The sequence below is a fragment of the Amyelois transitella genome, chromosome 16 (genome assembly GCF_032362555.1).
Source record: "Amyelois transitella isolate CPQ chromosome 16, ilAmyTran1.1, whole genome shotgun sequence".
NCBI classification, from domain to species: Eukaryota; Metazoa; Arthropoda; class Insecta; order Lepidoptera; family Pyralidae; genus Amyelois; species Amyelois transitella.
The window spans coordinates 8,659,440-8,679,621 of NC_083519.1; the positions used below are offsets into that span (position 1 = coordinate 8,659,440).

The window sequence follows — 20,182 nt, forward strand, 5'->3', positions numbered from 1 at the left end:
ATAAATTATGTATCACATAATATAGGTAAATAAATCTACAACCACTTCCTAAGCGCAAGAGTGGAAAAATTTGTATTATGTAGGTACTTAGTGGGTACTCACCAAGAGATATAAAAAAAATATTTCATTTTGAAGTATGATAGGTACAAGGTAATTGCCAAACAATTTGATTCATTTGTTTCTGAGTTCAACTGTGTCGTACATAGACTAGTAACATATAAATTAATCAAAATACCCTAAGTTACCCCAACAAAACATACACATACATATTTCTATATGTATGTATATATATCCTATACATAAGTGTATAAGTTTTTTTAATTAACATAATTTCACATTCAAGATTAGATTTAAATAAATACACACGCTTATTATACATAATGTACTAGATATATATTGTCTTTATATAATGTAATAAGAAGATAATTTTAAATTGTCAAAATAATTTATACCGTTTCGTGTACACAATCAAATCGTCGCCACCTCGTTTCGATTTCACAGTAGTTTTTGTCGATTTTACTAAAAAAGAAATAGTCATTAGAATTTTAAAAAGTAGATAAAGTAACGTACCTGACTCAAAGTTGAACTAAGTAGAGGCATATGCACAAAGTGCAATAAAATTAAAAAGGTATAAGTCACGTTCACACCGAGTCAACAAAGTCGTACAAACGTAGGTACCTATTGGCGCGCACATTCCTACGTCTTGCGCACATGTAAGTAGTCTCAATTTCGAATGTAACACCCAAACAAGACCAATGGGGGCTAGGAAAAGCCTATCGTTTTGTTCGGCTAAGTGTGTACGCAGCTTCAAACAATTTATTTTTGAAAACTTTTATTTCTGTATTATTGATACGATTTTTATGTAGATCAATACTTTTAAATACAGCCGCCTGCAGGGACCTTGACCTATGTTTATGGTTTATATAAAGTGGAGGTCATGTTCCTATGTGATTGACTCCACTAATTACTCTATGATTGAAATCTTGTGAATCTGACTGTTAGCTGACACCAACACACCTAGGGAATATTAATTCAAAAAGTGAACTTAGCGAATTAATGACATCTTACTCACAAACAGTTTTGTTCGATGTTAGGAAATTTTTCCTTTCTCTCTTCATTATTCTCTTGGTTCTTCTATAGAAAGACACTAAACTTTTCGAACCTAATTTTATGTAAAGTTCGAAATGATTCAGTCGATTTCTTAAACGTTTATGTGACACAATTATTCTGTGCCATCTCTTAAAGGCTCTGCTTGCGTTTCGGAGTGATGCTTCGTCTAAATAGCTGAAGATCCAGGAAAAACAAATTAGGCAAAGAGAAAACTGATTTAAATATAAGTACATTAAAGTCAAAATTTAAATTGATTTTATAATCTGAGGAAAAAGTAAATAAAATACATTCAACAAAACCCACAACAAATAACTTTTATAAAAAAAGGGAACCACCTCCGTTCGTTATTCTCCTTTTAAAAGTCGGTTAAATTTCCAAAACCTCCTAAGTGTGACAAATGCTTTCCTGAAAATCGCATCGGTTCAGCGAAACGTACATACAAACATTCATACGGGTCTAACTGAGAACGGCGGCTAAAAATAACTGACAAACATAATATAAAACAAAATCAAAATTCTTAGGTAGTGACAGATTGCTAGCACATCGTTTACAAGAAGAATACAATTTTTTTAAGTTTATAAGCACTACCTACCCTTTAGTAAGTTACTCGTTAAATTTGCCGTGTGGATGCCGACAATTTATAATATAGGACCACTCCTTATCTTACCAATGGATGTCGAACAAGTTAACTAAGGGAAAGGCTAAAACCTAGGGATTCTTCTCGAAGGCTATAGGCTAGCAACCTGTCTCTAAGTATTTGAATTCCATCTTTAAGCCGAAAAGCTGAACGTGGCCTCAAAGACTTTTGAAGACTGTAGACTCTTGTCTTTATAGGAATATAGAAGTGATTATAATGTATGTATGTACTTAAAAATAAACACATGCAAAATAAAAGTCACCGGAATGTTGCCTCAAGAAACAAAAAATAGAAAAGATAAATAGTATTTTCATAATACCTATTACAATTTGACATGAGATACTCACGAGAAAATCTTCCAAGACAGTTCCAATGGTAATCGAGATATGACATCTAGCTCCTCAAGAAATATTTTAGAGCCAAAAACGAAAATTCCTTCATCGCACATTGTAAACATTGTTTACAACGGAATTGGAGCGGGTAGCAAAATAAAGATTATACCCTTGGGTACACAGATCTCATGTCAGTACTAGAATAGTACCTACTCGTAGTACCTACCTAACGGTACTTAGGGTTTTTTTCTTACTTTTTTAAACGAACTGCATGAAGAAAGTATACCCTATTTAAGTATAAGCAGAGATCGTGGCAAGTGTAAAAATATAGTTTCTGCGTATCCCTTCGGTAGAAAGGCATGATATGCCTCCTTTATCATTATTTTATTCAAATGCTATCGCGGCGACTCATTAGTTGCATCCATGGCTCTGCCTGCAGCAGTCAAAAAGGATCAAAAAAAGCTCGACTCCTGTCTAACCTTCGGTAGACTAAATCTGTTTACAGCATACATCCTAATGTAGCCTAACGCATCTTAAATCATGTGCACTAGATAAAGGAGCTCATTTCCTGAATCGTCCCATAATAATATTCTCACATAAGAAATGAAACTATTGAAAAAAAGTAATTACTGTTTAATTTTATCGTAATGGGTGTACCTATGTTAGTGGATGCTCGGGTGTTTCCTTTCTTTTTAGCTCTATGCCCGCTCCACACTCACGCGAGAAGGCGATAGAACCACGAGAAGCGTGAGTGTGCTGGTTCCCATGGGAATCGGATATAGGATCCAGCAAGGATCCAGCAACTTACAGTTCTCTTGGTTTTCTAGCCTTCTCGCGAAAGGGTGGACCGCGCATACAAAAATAAAAATTGCTAAAAGGTTCCATGTAGAATATTAAATTACAGTCTAACGTCTGCTCTGTTGTACTTACATATTGCCAACCCTAATTTAAAGTAGTTGCGTAAAAATCTTGTAATAGTTCTGGTGGAAGAGCTTTATTTTTAAATAAGCTATAGAAATAGTAGTCTGTTTGTTGTCACTTTTGTTTATTATTTAGTAAAAAAAAACTACCTAATTAAAAAAAAAACATTACCAATTACATATTAATGAATTTATGAATTAATATTTTGCATGGTAGTTTCTTTGGCTTGTTATTTGATATCTTAGTTGGCAATACCAACGAAATCAACAAGCGGTCAGGTTCTGTCGGTTTCTTCGTAGCGATAGTGAAGCGAAAATAATTATTTCCTGTATAAATTGTTGTGGAATCTTGTAATGGTTTCTTTCTTAGCCTTGCTACATTTTTTGTGGTAAAGCCCTAAATCATTTAATTCTGAAATGCATCTTTTTTCTGTATATTTCAAGTGACAGATGTTCCAGTGTGAAAACGCGCCAGTTTTACGCTGATTTAGCTTAGTAAATTTTGTGCGAGATGGAAATTTCTAACAATATAGCCACTGGTGAAGTCTCCACTTCTAATGGAACAGGTAAATCATACATTTTTCCCATGCAATAAATAGAAAACTGTTATCGGAATTCTGCTTGACAATCATGATTACCCGACTGAAATGAAATGAATACACGTATCTTGTGCGCCGACTTTCGTTTACTATTTTCATATTTTTATTTACATTATCCTCACATTCACTCACAATTGCCAAATGCGTTATAATAAAAGAACCCAATTTGTAAAAATAAAAATATTTTTTTAAGCAATTTTGTTATAACAATGGTACCTATTTGTAAATTCGTAACCGACACCCTCGCATCATATTCGGATTATAATCCAAACATCAATAAACATTCTTCATTCCATTTATGTTAAAATATAAACTTCAACCACTATATTGTCACAATATAAAGATTTCTACAATGCTCATAAACTTAATAAAAGATTATGTTTAAATATTGTATTGAGCTAATAAAGATTTATTTTTGCACAAGTCATCATAGTCATATGAATTTGAACTCTTTTTCAAGAGTGAGAAGGCTCAACACTTGAATAATATTTGTGCATATTTTGAGGTTATGAATTTTAAAATGTATTCAGTGTCAAGGATTTTGTTTAATGTTCTTCAAATTTTGATGACCTTGCATTTTGAAATATCTGTTATACAATTTTTTTTTGATATATATACCTATATCTACATAATATACAATTTTAACAGCATGAAATAACTTGTTTCCCCATTCATTTGAGCCTTAAGCAAATGTGTTATTAAAACATAACATCTCAAAAGATCCAACCAGTAATTTCTTGCCCTATGGACACATTATGTCCGCCAGTGCTCTTCCTTTGCATCTTTTAAGTTGTTTAAACTCTTCTGCATAGTTGCCACATCAAAAATTGTGACAGACTAAATAACTCACAGCTTATTATTAACACGATAGCTAAAGCCAAAGCCAGATTAATACATCTTTACAACAAAAATATAAATTGTGTACAGTCAAAGAATATACATACAGTCATATCCCTTACGGGGGAAGACAGAGCCAACAGTACCTAAAAGACTGAATGACCACGTTCAGCTGGCCAATATATATTTAACATGTAAAAGCTATTTTAGTGCAGCCAACAGCATATCTACCTACCCAAATTAACTACAGATTTACTTCTATTACCGCATCACAGGGTTCCAGTAGCTTGTACCAAAATGTACAGTTAACTGCTTATTGACTACATTTTGGTTCTTTATTTGAACTTTCAATATGAATAATATGCATAAATATATTAAAATTTCTATAAAAAGAAATACTTACATTAGTGATATAAAAAAAATACCAGTGTAGGCAAAGACATCATCATTCTAATTGCCACCACCAATAATTTATGGTTCATCGGTTATACAAGTTACTGGTTATAATCATACAAAAAATATCTGGTTTTATTTTAACATGTCGAAACATGCATGATTTCTGGCCATTCCTTTATTAGGGACTTTAAACAAATGAACATAGGAATGTTTTTATATAAATAAGATTTTGATATAGTGTCATAAATTTTGTAATATCAACTGAACACATTTCTATTCCTAGCCATTATGACTTAAATAGTGAAGTGCGTAGTTAAGAGGACAGTTAAGTTAGTATTCATTAGTAAATGTTAGTTCAGTGACAAGATTAAGTAGTAAAAATGTACATATATACTTTCATGTATTTATCCCTTTCGGGGCAGACAGAGCCAACAGTGAAATGACCAAAAGGCCACATTCAGCTGTACGGCTAAATGATGGAATTGAGATTCAAATAGGTTTTTAATCTCAATTCCATCAGTTGAGTTTTGGTTGAGTCAGTTGAGATTCAAAAAGGTTGCTATCCCATCGCCTACAAAAAGAATGCCAAGTTAATTGGCTTTTCGACTCGCCTTTTACGACATCCATGGGAAAGATATAGAGTGGTCCCATTCTAAAGTGCCAGTATCCATACGGCAAATGCGGGGCAAGTAAAAATGTAATGAAATATATTTAATTACCTAATAAGTGAATTTCATTAATTATGTTGACATGGCGTGTTATATTTAATATTATGTTAAGTTTATTATATAAACGTGGCCTTTCAGTCTTTTCAAAACTGTTGGCTCTGTCTACCCCGCAAGGGATATAGACGTGATTATATGTATGTATGTTATTATGTATTTCTTTTGACCTACAACCGCATTGCCCAAATTTAACAAAGGTTTCATTACAGCATCACCAAAACCAACCGCTGATGGGGGTCTAGCTCAGACCAACACATCACAGACGCTGTTCCCGGAGAGTCCTGTGTATGAGCCTGAAGAGGACATGATGGAATCGGAGCAAGTTGATGTATGTTTCAAAAGAAATATTTTTTTTTTTCATAGACACTTTATCTATTTCAATGTTGAGTTATAACAAATACTAGAATTTATATATTAAATTTGTTAGATTAATTTATGTAGGTGTGTTTGGTATAATATAAATTATGTCTCGTTGAGGAGACAAATACTAAGTTTTAACACGTTAAAATGTCAGGAGTCACTTCACTGCCGAACTTAATGCTACACTTTAACCACTTAAGACTTATTGACATATATACAGATAATCACGTCTATATCCCTTGCGGGGTGGACAGAGCCAACAGTCTTGAAATTAATAATAGGCCATGTTCAGCTGTTCAGCAATGATAGAATTGAGATTCAAATAGTGACAGGTTGCTAGCCCTCCATAGCATTTCTGTGCTTATTTATCAATACATACCTACATACATATATAAAAATCACGCCTCTTTCCCGAAGGGTTAGGCAGAGACTTCCTTCGCTTCATCCACATTCATAACTCTCTTCATGCAAGCTCGGCAGTTTCGGGTACTTTTGACCTGACCCTTAACAAGGACATCCTTAATTTTATCAATGCATAGCGTAATCAAAATATAAATAAATACACATCAATTGTGTATGATTATCATGTCTGTCACATTAACTTTCAATCTTACTATTTTGTTACTTACTGAAAGTCGTCGGAATTTCATGGATAATGGTGTTGTTATATTGTTATAAATAAATTTTACTTTGCTTTTCAGAACATCGTTTCATCAACTGATGACAAGGCCGTAGAACAAACCGAAACTAAAGGTATGATGTGTCTTTGAATGAATGAATTACTCTTTGAACCTTCATTGATGTTAGAACACAAATTGTGGGTTGTACCATATTAGTACATACATACATACATAAAATCACGCCTCTTTCCCGGAGGGGTAGGCAGAGACTACCTCTTTCCACTTGCCACGATCTCTGCATACTTCTTTCGCTTCGTCCACATTCATAACTCTCTTCATACAAGCTCGGCGGTTTCGGGTACTTTTGACCTGACCCTTTACCAGGACGTCCTTAATTTGATCAAGATACGTTCGTCTAGGTCTTCCCACTCCGACCTTTCCCTCCACACTCTCCTTGTATATCTGCTTAGTCAACCTGCTTTCATTCATCCTCTCCACATGACCGAACCATCTTAACATACCCTTTTCTATTCCTGTAACTACATCTTCTTTCACATCACAACATTCCCTTATCACGCTGTTCCTTATCCTGTCACTCAATTTCACACCCATCATACTCCTTAACGCTCTCATTTCCACTGCATTTATTCTGCTTTCATGCTTCTTTTGCCATACCCAACTTTCACTCCCATACATTAATGTCGGGACCAACACGCCCCTGTGCACAGCCAGTCGAGCCTTTTTGGATAGTTTCTGACTGCTCATAAAGGCATGCAAAGCTCCATTCACCATGTTCCCCGCGTTCACTCTCCTTTCAATATCACTATCATACTTGCCATCTGATGTAAACTTTGATCCTAGATATACAAACTCTTTCACTTGCTCCACTTTTTCTCCTCCAATCAAAATATTACATGCTGTCATTTCTTTCTCCATTTCAAAAACCAGTGTTTTAGTTTTACTTACGTTCACTTTCATTCCTTTCTCTTTTAAAGCTTCATGCATACAGTTTACCATCTCCTGTAACTCCTCCGCTGATGACGCCAGTATAACCTGATCGTCGGCATAGAGCAGACATTTGACGAGTAACTCATTCATCCTTAATCCACTTTTAGACTCTTTCAAATCTGTCAAGCAGCTATCCATAAATAGGTTGAACAGCCACGGTGACGCAACACATCCTTGCCTAACGCCTTTCTCAATCTTAAACCACTCAGTGTGCGCTCCGTTTATCCTGACACAAGCACTCGAATCCTCATATAAGGATTTCAGTGCTCGTATTAAGAGACTGCTCACCCCATGCATAGAAAGTGCTGACCACAATTCATTCCTCTCAACTCTGTCATAGGCCTTTTCCAGATCTACGAATGTGCAATAGACTTTTTGACTCTTGGCCAAAAACTTTTCGGCTATGCACCGCAAGGAAAAGACCTGATCAGTACATCCCATTCCCTTTCGAAATCCCGCTTGAGCATCCCATATTTTGTCATCAGTTTCATTCCTGACTCTATTAATCAATACCTTAGCATACAATTTGCCGACGACGCTAAGCAGGCTTATACCACGATAATTTTTGCAGTCCAGCTGTGACCCTTTTCCTTTGTAAAGTGGCACGATAACAGCCTTACACCAATCTTTTGGTACTCGGCCGCTTCTCCAACACAAATTGAAAAGGCAGTACAACTGACTAGCTACTACGCCTTTTCCTGCTTTAAGCATCTCGACCGACACTCTATCACACCCAGCAGCCTTTCCCGCTTTCATACTCTTAAGTGCTTCCACAATTTCGAACATTTCAATTTCGCCTTCCATCTCATTCTCTTTTTCTTCGCTATAGCAGAAATCTTTCTTATTTCCTTCCTTTTTTTCAAATAAACTTTCAAAATAGTCCTTCCATATCTTTAGTACACATTCTTCTCCTTTCACAACGCTACCATCCTGGCATCTGATCCTAGTCAGCTCTCTGGTTATAGTATTTCCTCGGGCTGACCTTACGGATTTCCAGAATACTTTCAGATTTGACTGAAAGTCTTCTGATAGCCTTTTATCAAAATCCTCTTTATACTCTTCTTTCTTTCTAATCACAGCTTTCTTAACCAAATCTTTCATTTTCTTATATTCCTTACGTGCTTCATTCACATCTTCATCTATAACCTCTTGCATTCTTAAGTTAGCTTTTGCTGCTAACAAATCCAGCCATGCTTTCTTCTTTAATCGCACAAGTTCTTGCACATCTTTACTCATCCACGCATTTTTGTGATTTTTTCCTTTCCTTCTTCTACTTACACCACACACTTCAACAGCTACTTTCACAATTCTTTCTTTAAATTCCTTCCATCCATCTTCAATATCGCTCATTTCCTCTAAATCTTCAAATTCATCCTTCAGTCTATTAATATACTTCTTACCTACATCCATATCTTGCAAATTTTCTACTTTTACTCTTTCCAAAGCGCTGGTTTGCTCCCTTACCCTGTGCCGCCAGCGATTGAAGATACCCCTTATCCGGGATATCACCAGTAAATGGTCCGAGTCAATGCCAGCACCGCGATATGCACGGGTATCCAGCACTTTGTTCTTCAATCTTTCATCTACAATCACAAAGTCTATCATACTTTTTAAAATACCTTCCACTCTTGTGTAGGTGTGGATCTCTTTATGTTGAAACATTGAGTTCGACACAAAAAGATCCCACTCTAGACAAATTTCTAATACACTTCTTCCATTATCATTCACCTTTTCGTCACCAAACGCACCAAGCACCTTCTCATATCCATCACGCTTTACACCCACCCATCCATTAAAATCACCTAACATAATAATCTTCTCATTTGGCTTGGTAACTTTCAATACTTCTCTTACACTATTCCAGAACTCCTCGTTTTCGCTTTTTGCTGATGTTGTACCCCTCGAACCCACATCCCAAGGTGCATAAACACCTAGAACGAAGATCCGAGTGATTCCAACTTTCAGCCTAATCCATAGAAGACGAGGGCTGACACACTCATACTCATTCACGCACTCAGCCATTCGTGCAGAAAGAATTAGACCGACCCCTTGACAGCCTCGGCTGGTACTGGAAATTCCAGACCAATACGCCGTGTAAGGGCCGTGCTGCGTCGCGTCGCATCCTTTCCGCTTCGTTTCATTCACGCACAACACATCCAAACGTCTTTCATCCATCATCTGGCATACTTCCTCAATCTTATCCTTCATTCCTCCTCTTACATTCATCGTCGCAAAGCGGCTTTCAGCAGACCGCATACCGCTCCCGCCGGGAACGAGACGTGATGGGGTGCGGACACCATCGCCGCCATTTAGGTGCTCTTTTAAAAAATTTGCATCCATGCGATTCCCACGAGACGCAAGGGAACAATTTTGTCCGCCCCAGCAGAGCCCCGCATGCCAGGGTAAGGCTAGCCATTACCTGGGGGTCGCCCAACCCCATGGCGGAAGTGGCACGCTCGAGACTAGGCTCGCCCCTAGCCATGCATCCATCGGCGCGGCAGACCTTAGATTGGCAGGGATTTACATTAAAGAGGAATCCCAAGTCTATCCCTTAGTCGGCTCTTACGACATCCGTGGGAAAGAGATGGAGTGGTCCTATTCTTTTGTAATGGTGCCGGGAACCACACGGCCATATTAGTATATACAATGTTATATATGTAACAAACCAATGACAATCTGTTAAAGCTTCAGTTAGAGGAAAAGATACTATAAAATTAATGTGATGCTAACTAATATAACCAAAGCACGCTAGGGGTAACTTTTAAAACTTGTTTAACATAGATTAGAAATTTATCTGCCATTTAGCACTCCTTTAAGAAATTCTCGCAAAATTTCAGTTTCCTTCATCCAGGAACTAAAGCTTTTTATCAAACACAAACAAGAGCCATGTGGTCCCTGGCACCAATACAAAAAAGAATAGGACCACTCCATCTCTATCCCATGGATGTCGTAAAAGGCGACTAAGGTATAGGCTTACAAACTTGGGATTCTTTTTAGGCGATGGGCCAGCAACCTGTCACTAGTTGAATCTCAATTCTATCGTTAAGCCAAATAGCTGAACGTGGCCATTCAGTCTTTTCAAAACTGTTGGCTCTGTCTACCCCGCAAGGGATATAGACGTGACCATATGTATGTATGTACAAACAAAAGTTATATAATTCATTTCAAAATTTTCGATAGCACAAAGTTTTCATTAATTTCGGGTTTGAAATTGCAGCTCCAACGCCAAGTCAAGTTAAAAGGAAACTGAGCGACGAACCGGCCGACAACAGTGCAAAGATCCTGAAACTAGACCTTGCGGCCGACGAGTTCGCTGTGTCCTCTCAAAGCTTAGACGCGGAAGTATGCGAGATCAGCTTCGGCTCGAAACGCAAGCAAGAAGATCCGTTGCCTTCAACATCCCGTGTCAGAACGCCAGCAAGATCCAGTCCAAGGAGAATTACCAAAAGGAGCAACAGTACTGACGTTTCCACCCCGAAAACTCCAAAAACGCCAAGAACAAGACCAGCCAGTGCTGACATAACCAAATCGAGAAAAACACCGCGTAAAATCCAACTTGACAAACTAAAAGAAAGTATCCCAGAAGAAAAAGTTCATACGCCAAGACCGAGCGTTGAATTCGTCAAAGAAATACCACCTCCATCGAAAATCACTGAAACTATAGCGGAAGAGTCCAATTCGGAGTTGAATGACTCTCAAAACTTTCATTTACAACTTTCGCCGATGGACGAGACTAGCGATGAAAAAACTAAAGTGGTACATTACGCCAGTGACCCAGTTGTTGCCAAAGATAGAACAGAAGTACTGGAACCTGGGTTGATCAAAGAAGTCCATAGTGAAGGCTACAAATATTCAGATCATAACTTATCGCAGCCCCTACCAAAGGATTACAATAAAGAAAAAACTACCGACCAAGAAAGTACTGATAGTGTCTGCTCTATAATTGAAAGCCCTGACAATATTCCAAGTGCAGCTTCAAAGATGATTTCTAAATTGTCCAATGGGAATTCATCGACTCCTACCGAAATATTGGGAGCAACAAAGCGAATGTCAACTGATGATAGTGATGGAACACCTGATATGCTTAAATTGAATGGAAACAAAGGGAAGAGATTGAAAAATGAGTCATTCCGAGCTAGTAACACTACAACACCTTCAACAATTTCACCTTTACAGAATGGTCACTCTTTACCAATAAACACTCCTCAAATACCGGTATTTGATATTCATGTAAGTCATAACGAGGATTGCGAGTTCCTATCACTGTACGTCGTCCGGACTGATAATGATTTAGGTATGGACATGTGTCGGGAATACCAAAGGATTTCAAAGAGATTCACCATCGATCCTTACATGGCCGATGTTTCTGTAAGCAATTCGCCGTCAAGCGTAACTAGTGGGGGGATGATAAACCTGCCCAATAGAACATCATTTGCATCAACCGTTAGTTCTACGTCGACTTCCAGCAGCAATCGCACTAGTGATGGAGCATTTGTTGTACCACAACCGCCGAGGAAATCCGTATCGAACCCTACAACATCCGTCAAAGGATACGAAGCCTTAATGAAGAAGCTTCAAGACATATTTTCGCATATACGAGAAGCGTCAGTCGAAGATGTTAACCGCTCACTTAGCGACGAGAAAGTCTCAGTTGGTATACAAACTTCTTTGTCGAGTGACTCGACTCACACCAACGGAAATGCTAGTCCGGATGAAGTAGGGAAATGTGATAAAGCGACTCCGAAAAGTTCACTTAAGAAGTCGCGAGTTAGAGGTCGAAGGCACATCGCAGGGAAAACTAAACGCGCAATTTTACCCACTCAACACGAAGAAGCGGAGTATATGCACGGTATGAATTCGCCAGAAATGGTACCATCCAACGGTGATAATGGTAAAATGTCTCCAGTAAAATCTCCAAAAGAGGAGAAACCATTGTCTTCGCTAGTGGCAACACCAAAATCTGTTAACAAGTTGAAGCAAAAACGCAGGCCTACTTCACCAAGGCCGGCAACTCCGGTTGAAAAGGCTGTTATAAAGCAGGAATACCCTGGCTATCCGGCTGAAACTGTTGTTCTGGCAAAATGGGTAGACAAACGGTATTACTCAGGCAAAGTAATAGAAATTACGGAGCCAAACAAGTACTTGATTAAGTTTGATGATGGTCATTCTAAAGCGTTATTGGATGATTTCATAATATTTGGTGATATGAAGACGTTGCCGTTGCAAGGGCAGTCTGTGTATGCTATGGTTGATGAGGAACAGAATTACGAGCCGGGATTGGTGATGGGCATTGAGGAGAATGATAGCGGAACTGTCACATACCGATGTATCACTGATGGGTAAGTGTTTTTGATCCTGTTACATTATTGATTCCTTTTTGAATAAATTAAATATGGTTTCCAAATTATTCATTTACTAAGAATAAAAATAGGTGTGAACAGTCAGTGTGTTTCTAAACCTACTAGCGTTTGTCCTGGTTCCTTCATTCTTGGGGAGGAGGCAAGGCTCACCCATAACCGTGTCCAAGATAAATAATAGGTAAATTAAGTAACAACGTGGATTTAGAGCGACTGGCGCTTGATTTATGTCTCTGTGACCTTGTTGTGTGAAATCTAACCCTAACCGACTTAACTCTATCAATGTGTCTATGGAATAGCGATTTTCCAACGTATTTTTTTATGACGATGACTTTTGTAAATAGAGAACCGCCTCTAATCTATAGCCTCCTTTTTATAAGTCGATAAAATTGATAAAACTTTCTTCTAAATATAACAAACATGTTCCTGAAAACCGCATCAAAATCGGTTCAGCGAAACGCGAGATAAACGCGAACAAACATATACATTCATACAAACATCCGTATTAGTCAAACTAAGAACCACCTTTTTTTGAGGGCGGTAAAAAATGATAAATTACTCGTACCAAAAGCAAAATCTATAAAGATTCTGCCTGCTTCGCAGGAATCATGCGTGATAAATATTTGTGTGTATAGTGACTCCCAAGTGATGGTGACGGCGAGTGAGCTGTACCTGACTGAGGATCAAGCTCGTACCTTGAAGGAGGCTTCCAGGCCGAGGTCCCCCGGGACCCCTACCACTCCCAGACGACGACATAATAGGGAATTGGACCTGGACAATATTATACAGGTTAGTCTTCTTCTTCCACCTGACTTAAGTCCCGGTTGCATCCTCACCACTCTGGAGAGGTGTGTTCCATATTATTTTAAAATTGTGATGCCCAACAGGGTTCCATCTTAAGTTTTTGTCCTTGGATGGATAACATTTAGACCTGTAATTTCTAAAGCTTTAAGTACTTAAATGCTAGATTTTCATTCAATTTAAGCATAAGACTCATTATTAATGGAGAATTGTTTATTTTTCAGGGCCCACGTAGCGCCCGAAGCAGAGACAAGACGAGCACTAACAGCGCAAGGAAACGTGTCGCTTCACCAAAGAGTCCCAAGGCGTCTACATCAGGTTATTTATTTATTTTAATGTAAATATTTATGTACATCACGGAAAAATACAACTAGAACATTAATTTATAATCTTTGTCAATAACAGGTATGAAATCAGCAAAAAGTACACCGGTCAGTCGGAGACGATTGGCGAGCGAAAGCAGCGAGATGAGTGAAAGTAGTAACTCTGCACCCCCCGTCAGGATTGAGGAAGTGGCCGGCGTCGAACCTGAAGTACAGAGGACTCCCAGGAAGATCGATGGAGTCAAAGGTAAGTTCGTTACATTTGATATTTATAATGTCCAGTGCTCTTTTAAAGGTACTAACACTTAATGTAAATCCAGCTGAATGAGAGCTGAGAGTATTTTTGAGACTTCTTGACCTTTTTGTCCTATATGGGAAAACGTCGTGATATATTATGTAGGTATGAACATATGGGGGTATCAAATTATCTGACCCTTTCAATTAATATTTGGTGGCAGCGGTGGGATTCCTTTCTGTTTTTCCCTATCGCATTCCCGGCTATTGTCGCAGTTTGCTAAAGAAAATGTTAGTTGAACTTTTTATACAATGAAAGGATTTACTAAAGATTCTTCCTGGCAAGTGTAGGAGAAAGAAACTCCCTATAATCGACGAAATCGCCACCAAACTCTGCCTAAGATCTTCTATACATACATTGATAAAACTTTAAATTGGAACTGGGAATATTAAACCGAGCATATCATTCACAGCGGGCCCCCTCCAACTAAAAGGTGCCGCCAAACAGAACATCGGCAAGAAGAACTCAAAATTGACGTTGTTCGACGAAGACACCGTCTCGGTTCTGGGTCCAATACCGACCGACAACAAGCTGTTTGCAGGACTACACTTCTTGCTCACTTGCACTGAAACTCCCAGGCTCAACGGCCCACAGAAGCAAGATAAGGTAAGAATAATGAGCCATAAAATTCAAAGACGTCTGGACATCTTATGCCAAATTCATAAATTCTCTGAAAATTTGTTCTTTAAACCTGATACCAAAATTTCACGAGAATCGGTCCAGAAATACCTCTGGAGGAATAGGAACAATGATAAATATATATAAACTTGTGTTGCGAAATACTTATTCAATATTAACATACAAGTTGACACGTCGTTTCGCTCGATCGTGCAATAATCTCTCTTTCATTTGCTCTTTCGACAGTTGCAATTGGAGCCCTTTTTATCCCATAAGGAAAAACGACGTGATATAATTTGTATGTGTACGAGTATCAAATAAAGTTATCATGTAACCCTTTTAATTAATATTTTTGGTGGCAGCGGTGGGATTCCAACTCACGTCATTTCGGTTGTTCCTTACCTTACCTTATCCCCAGCTATTGTCTCAATTTGCTTAAGAAAATTTTAGGAATATATTTTATGTATTTTTTTTTCAGAATTCAAAGCAGTCTTCCTCCGACTTAACAGCAGCTCTCCACAGCCAAGAGACCAGGCACTACTCTTCGGAAGAAGACGGAGAGAGCACCACGTCAATGATGGGCACCGACACTGAGGATCTAGAGTTCAGTGACCGGCCATTCAACAAGGAGCGGCTGAAGGAGCAATTGGAGGCGGGTGGGGGAATTGTGTACAGGTTAGTGATACTAGGAATAAACAGAATTGAATTGTTTAATTATAAAAAAATAAAACTAATTTACAGGATTATGTACGAATATATTTATTAGTTTTGTTTCAATGATTCTATGGTCGGCTCCTCTTCAGAGAAGACTCAACTTTCTTCTTCTATAGTTAAGTTACTTAATCACTCCTGGGTTGTGGTCAAAGCCTCAAACCTCAAAATATACTAGGCGTAGCATAATAGTGATGCAATTTTTTTGTCAAGAGTTGTCTCAAGATCTCTTCAACCCAAAAAGTCCACTTCCCGAAATAGTTGTTTACCTATACGTAAGTAAGTGTGTGAGTGTGTATGTGAGTGGATCATTTATTTGGTCTACCATTGTATGCTTACATGATATAAAATCTAATACATTTGTTAATTTAATTGCTAAATATGCAAACCATTGAAGGAACACCACATACTCAAATTCGTAGTTGAAAACATTAATATCAAAAGCTGCACTACATGAATGCGCTTTTTCACACGGCACTGTTTTTGCGATTGATAATAATAATAAGAAATCGCTTTTTTATTCCAGCCACTTTGACGACGTCCCAAAGAGCAAGTACTCATCGTGTAAACTCATCGCTCCTCGGCCCTGTCTCACTGCCAAATACATACAGTGTCTCGCCGCTGACGTCCCAGCCGTCTCCCACGCGTGGGTCATATTCAGTTGTACCAACAACCAGAGGCTACCGTTAGATTCGTATGTGCTGCCTTCTGGGTGGTCTATAAGTCATCAACGCTTCATAAACTGGGTAAGTTTGTCTGTTTGTGTTTATATTGAATGTTTATCTGTCTATGTTCAGTCTGTGCCCCACGCGTGGGTCATATTCAGTTGTACCAACAACTAAAGACTGCTGCTGTTTGTCAAAGAATCCACTACTAGTGCTACTGCTATGTTAATAAAATCTACACGTTCATCTCTCCTTTATCTAAGTTAGTCCGATTTTGTGCTATATCAATAAAATCTACATGTTCATGTCTCCTTAATCTGAGTTAGTTAAGCATTTAAGTAAGACCATTAAAAAAATATATGAGATACATACATACATTCAGCTTTTGACTGGTTGCTAGCCGATTGCCTAAAAGAAGAATCCCAAGTTTATCATCCTATCCTACGGTATGAGTTTTTCATTGACAAAGTTTGACTAATATTAGTTTCGTGTAAGTTTGTTACAATTTATTGCATTTGATAACTTTTTACTTTGATTAACACACACAAAGACTTGAGTTCTATTCAAGGGTAAAATGAAGAAAATTAAAACAATTTATTTAATTGACTAAAACCTTTATTACAGAATCCACCATCAGGCAAACGCAACACAACTTTCTTCAAAGATAAAACTATACTCCTGTGCGGTGACCAAGACACATTTGTTAAGTTCTGGGAACGAGTGTGTACGTTAGCCGGTGCCAATACCAGAGTTGTGAATGAGGAGGATTTGAACACAACCGGAGCTATTGCCTTGGTTACGGAGTGGGATTGCCCGCATGAGGTTAGTCTAAATTACATCTTTTATCTTATTTCCTCATTAATCTGGGTTACATCCTTACCTCTTCAGAGAGCAGCCTGGGTATGCTTTTTCATCATGACCCTGGATTGGGTCCCTCCTGTCTTTCGCAACTATTTGCAGGGGAACCTAACCCGTATTGAATCATGGTTACCCATGATGAATGCATGAATGAGAAATGTCCTCACGATCTTTCATTAAATGCAACAACTAACGTATGGGCGTTTCATTAAATGAAATAACTGATGTATTCATGACTGATGATACCTTTATTTTAATTTAATCTATTTCTTTCCAGGTGCAAAACAAAGCGAATCAGGACATGATACCGCTCGTCTCAACGTTCTGGGTGATACAATGCCTGATCGAAGGCAAGATCCTCCCGGCCAACAGCCACGACCGGTTCTCGTTCATGTACACGGAGCCGGAATGATCCTGGGACTTCAAGAAGTACCTCATTATACGTGAAAATTGACACTTGAGGTCGCAGCGATAATGACGCTATAGTGTAGTGAAGTGTTGTGTTTATGGTGTGTTGATGACTAAGATCTTTAACTGTTTATGAAAAGAAATCAGTGGTAAACTTTGAACTATTTGTTTAAGGAGTAAGTAAACATACCAGGAAATAAAATATTTAACAGAAAAAAATAATAATGGAGGACGCTCTACTAAATTCCACAGAGAAGACTAAACTTTTTGAATATAAGAAGAAGAAGTATGGAGTTCAATGCTCAGAAAAAAGTCAAAACCTTTGTGATTTATTGTGCTTTGATCATTGAAAATGGTGTGATGGTTTTGAGTGAGGAACTCATAAGGAAGGCATGTAAGAAAGGGAATGGAATGAGAACGGGCCTATAGAACTAAATTATCACTATAAGATCATTAAATTCTTGTAAATAAGGGAAGGTTTTCAAATATTGTCTTGTAAAGTGTTAAATAATTTATTTTCGTAGAAAGGTTGTTGAACCTTTAATAAGTGGCTAATACCTGGCTCGATTCCGTTTGAAAATCTAGATCAACTTTAATAGTACCAACCCAGCTACCTCTGGAAGGTAAGCACTGTCAATGGCCCATAACAGGCTTTGTTTAAGATCCCTTATTATAAATGGGGACATAATACTTCAATTGTTCAACTTTTAAAAAAAAAACATCATTTTAACCATCATCTGCAAGTGTTGTAAATTTATTGCCTCCATGATGACCTTTAACTGATGTTAAAGAACCAGTGGTTAAATTATTTATTTTGGACCCATAGAAAAGCTCGAAGCTCACATCTCTTACTCAATGTATCAACTCAGAAACGGACAGGACACAATATTTTAATATCCGTGGTAAGTTATTTTATTCCAGTGAAACATAAGACCACTGGCTACATCTAATCTTGCCTCAACCAACTAGAGAAATCATTTTTCGTGAATAACCCAGCTGTTATAAAATCATGTATTACCTAATTCATATTTTTAAAGAGATCCACAACTCATAAATAAGCCTTCACTTCCTTCGTTAACAAAGGTGTGGATATTTCTTATATGTGTTATGTTATTCTTATATGTGTTATAAAGACTAGTTATCTGATAAATCTAGTCACAGTAAAGATCTTAGTTGCTGATGTACAAAATGTTATGTCAAAAGACTACTCTATGTCTAGTGATAGTATTATACTAAGATATTCCACTTCTCAAATTTCACCTTGAACTTTGAAGTCGAGATATGCCTAAGAACTGTTGTTGGATTCATAAAATATATTTATAAATGATAAGGAATTAGTTGTAGATGTATATATATTAATATCTCAACTCGATTTTGATGTCTCTAATGAAAAGAAAAATCATGTTATGTCTCAAAATGTGCTATGTTTGTGTCAATTTCATTGTATTGTAAAATAAATACAAATGTAAGCAATTTTATTTAACATATAGATAACCATAGACATAAATCTAAATAGACATCGCTTGTATGCTTTATGTGCCAAATCGTGTTTCTAAACGGCAAATAAGTTTTTATCAAATGGTTTCAATTGTCATCTTTAAAAATCGTAACCCAAGGTATAAAATTGTTTGACTTAATTGTTACTTACTTAGTATGGTATGTGTAAATTTATTTAACAGTTGGTTGAAATGGGATAAGCGTACTGTTGAATTAACTGAAAGCAGCAAAACATTGTCAAGTTTGGTTTTCTATGCAAACGGGTGAACTGGCGTTATCTATCTTTATTTATGTCTATGCAGAAGACACTTAATCTAAAATGGCGCTCGTATAAGTTAATATAAGTATTAATTAACTTTTTTTTTTTGGGTTCATTATTTTCTTAAAGGTAAGCACGAAACAAATTTTTTAAAGATTTCTTTCAAATCACGAAGAAATAATGGTTAATCAAAGGGAAAATACATATGGGTTATCGAAAAAGATAATGTACCTATTGTGTAGAATTGAGTATAAAATAACATTAACAACTTTATAAACATTTGTTACAAAAATATTTAATTATTTTTTTTCTCTTTCATTTCAATGTTAATTGGTATCATGTTGTTATAATTTAAGATTTTGCGGCTTATTATTTCGAATAATGTATTTTCTCTTATTTGTTACAAAATCAGAAAAAGTAAGCATTTATAGTATTAATTTCTTATAACATTGTTTCAATGATTTCTGTTTAAATCATGTATTTTTGGATCAGTATTTAATTCATTAAAATTAAAAAAAAATCTGTCACAAATATTAATCATAAATACTTTGCGTTCTGAACAAGGTCTTGGAAAAATGTAGATAAGTCTTTTATTATACCTAAATCTTTAAAATTTATTAGGGATTATTCAAATGAGAATGTATCTGAAGAAATGTTTCCATTTACTAAAAGAATAAGAATTAAGTATTTGTTAAGATTGAAGAAATATCATTAAAAACACAAGTGGTATTGTTTTATATACCTACCATATTTAATAGCTCTTTATACATTGTTATCTTCAATCTTTATATGAAATTGCCTTTACGTGAGACTTTGCCATATACCTAACGGGTCTGTATTGGCTTA

At 36.9% G+C, this 20,182-nt stretch overlaps 2 protein-coding genes across 2 annotated transcripts; one reads left to right on the forward strand and one right to left on the reverse strand.

The window, feature by feature from the left end:
- Positions 1-436: 436 nt before the first annotated feature.
- LOC106129650 (uncharacterized) lies at positions 437-2,195 on the reverse strand. Its single transcript, XM_013328255.2, has 3 exons — positions 2,095-2,195; positions 1,073-1,284; positions 437-519 (listed from the first exon to the last, which is right to left on the reverse strand). The coding sequence occupies exons 1-3, from the start codon at positions 2,193-2,195 to the stop codon at positions 437-439; spliced, it is 396 nt and encodes a 131-aa protein (XP_013183709.2).
- Positions 2,196-3,257: 1,062 nt separating this feature from the next.
- On the forward strand, positions 3,258-19,026 carry LOC106129674 (uncharacterized). Its single transcript, XM_060948418.1, has 12 exons — positions 3,258-3,565; positions 5,766-5,884; positions 6,618-6,669; positions 10,762-12,883; positions 13,537-13,690; positions 13,927-14,020; positions 14,108-14,272; positions 14,733-14,926; positions 15,417-15,613; positions 16,176-16,395; positions 16,939-17,136; positions 17,450-19,026. Exons 1-12 carry the CDS (start codon positions 3,511-3,513, stop codon positions 17,582-17,584), a joined length of 3,705 nt encoding a protein of 1,234 aa, XP_060804401.1. The 5' UTR covers positions 3,258-3,510; the 3' UTR covers positions 17,585-19,026.
- Positions 19,027-20,182: the final 1,156 nt, after the last annotated feature.

What these genes read in the sequence shown, in the direction of transcription:
- LOC106129650 (XM_013328255.2), bottom strand. Translation starts at nt 2,195, where the DNA reads ATGTGCGATGAAGGAATTTTCGTTTTTGGCTCTAAAATATTTCTTGAG. An exon ending in CTGTCTTGGAAGATTTTCTC is followed by an intron (nt 1,285 to 2,094) that starts GTGAGTATCTCA and finishes CTGGATCTTCAG; the next exon opens with CTATTTAGACGAAGCATCAC. An exon ending in AACATCGAACAAAACTGTTT is followed by an intron (nt 520 to 1,072) that starts GTGAGTAAGATG and finishes TTTCTTTTTTAG; the next exon opens with TAAAATCGACAAAAACTACT.
- LOC106129674 (XM_060948418.1), top strand. Translation starts at nt 3,511, where the DNA reads ATGGAAATTTCTAACAATATAGCCACTGGTGAAGTCTCCACTTCTAAT. An exon ending in AGAACAAACCGAAACTAAAG is followed by an intron (nt 6,670 to 10,761) that starts GTATGATGTGTC and finishes TTGAAATTGCAG; the next exon opens with CTCCAACGCCAAGTCAAGTT. An exon ending in TCCCAAGGCGTCTACATCAG is followed by an intron (nt 14,021 to 14,107) that starts GTTATTTATTTA and finishes TGTCAATAACAG; the next exon opens with GTATGAAATCAGCAAAAAGT.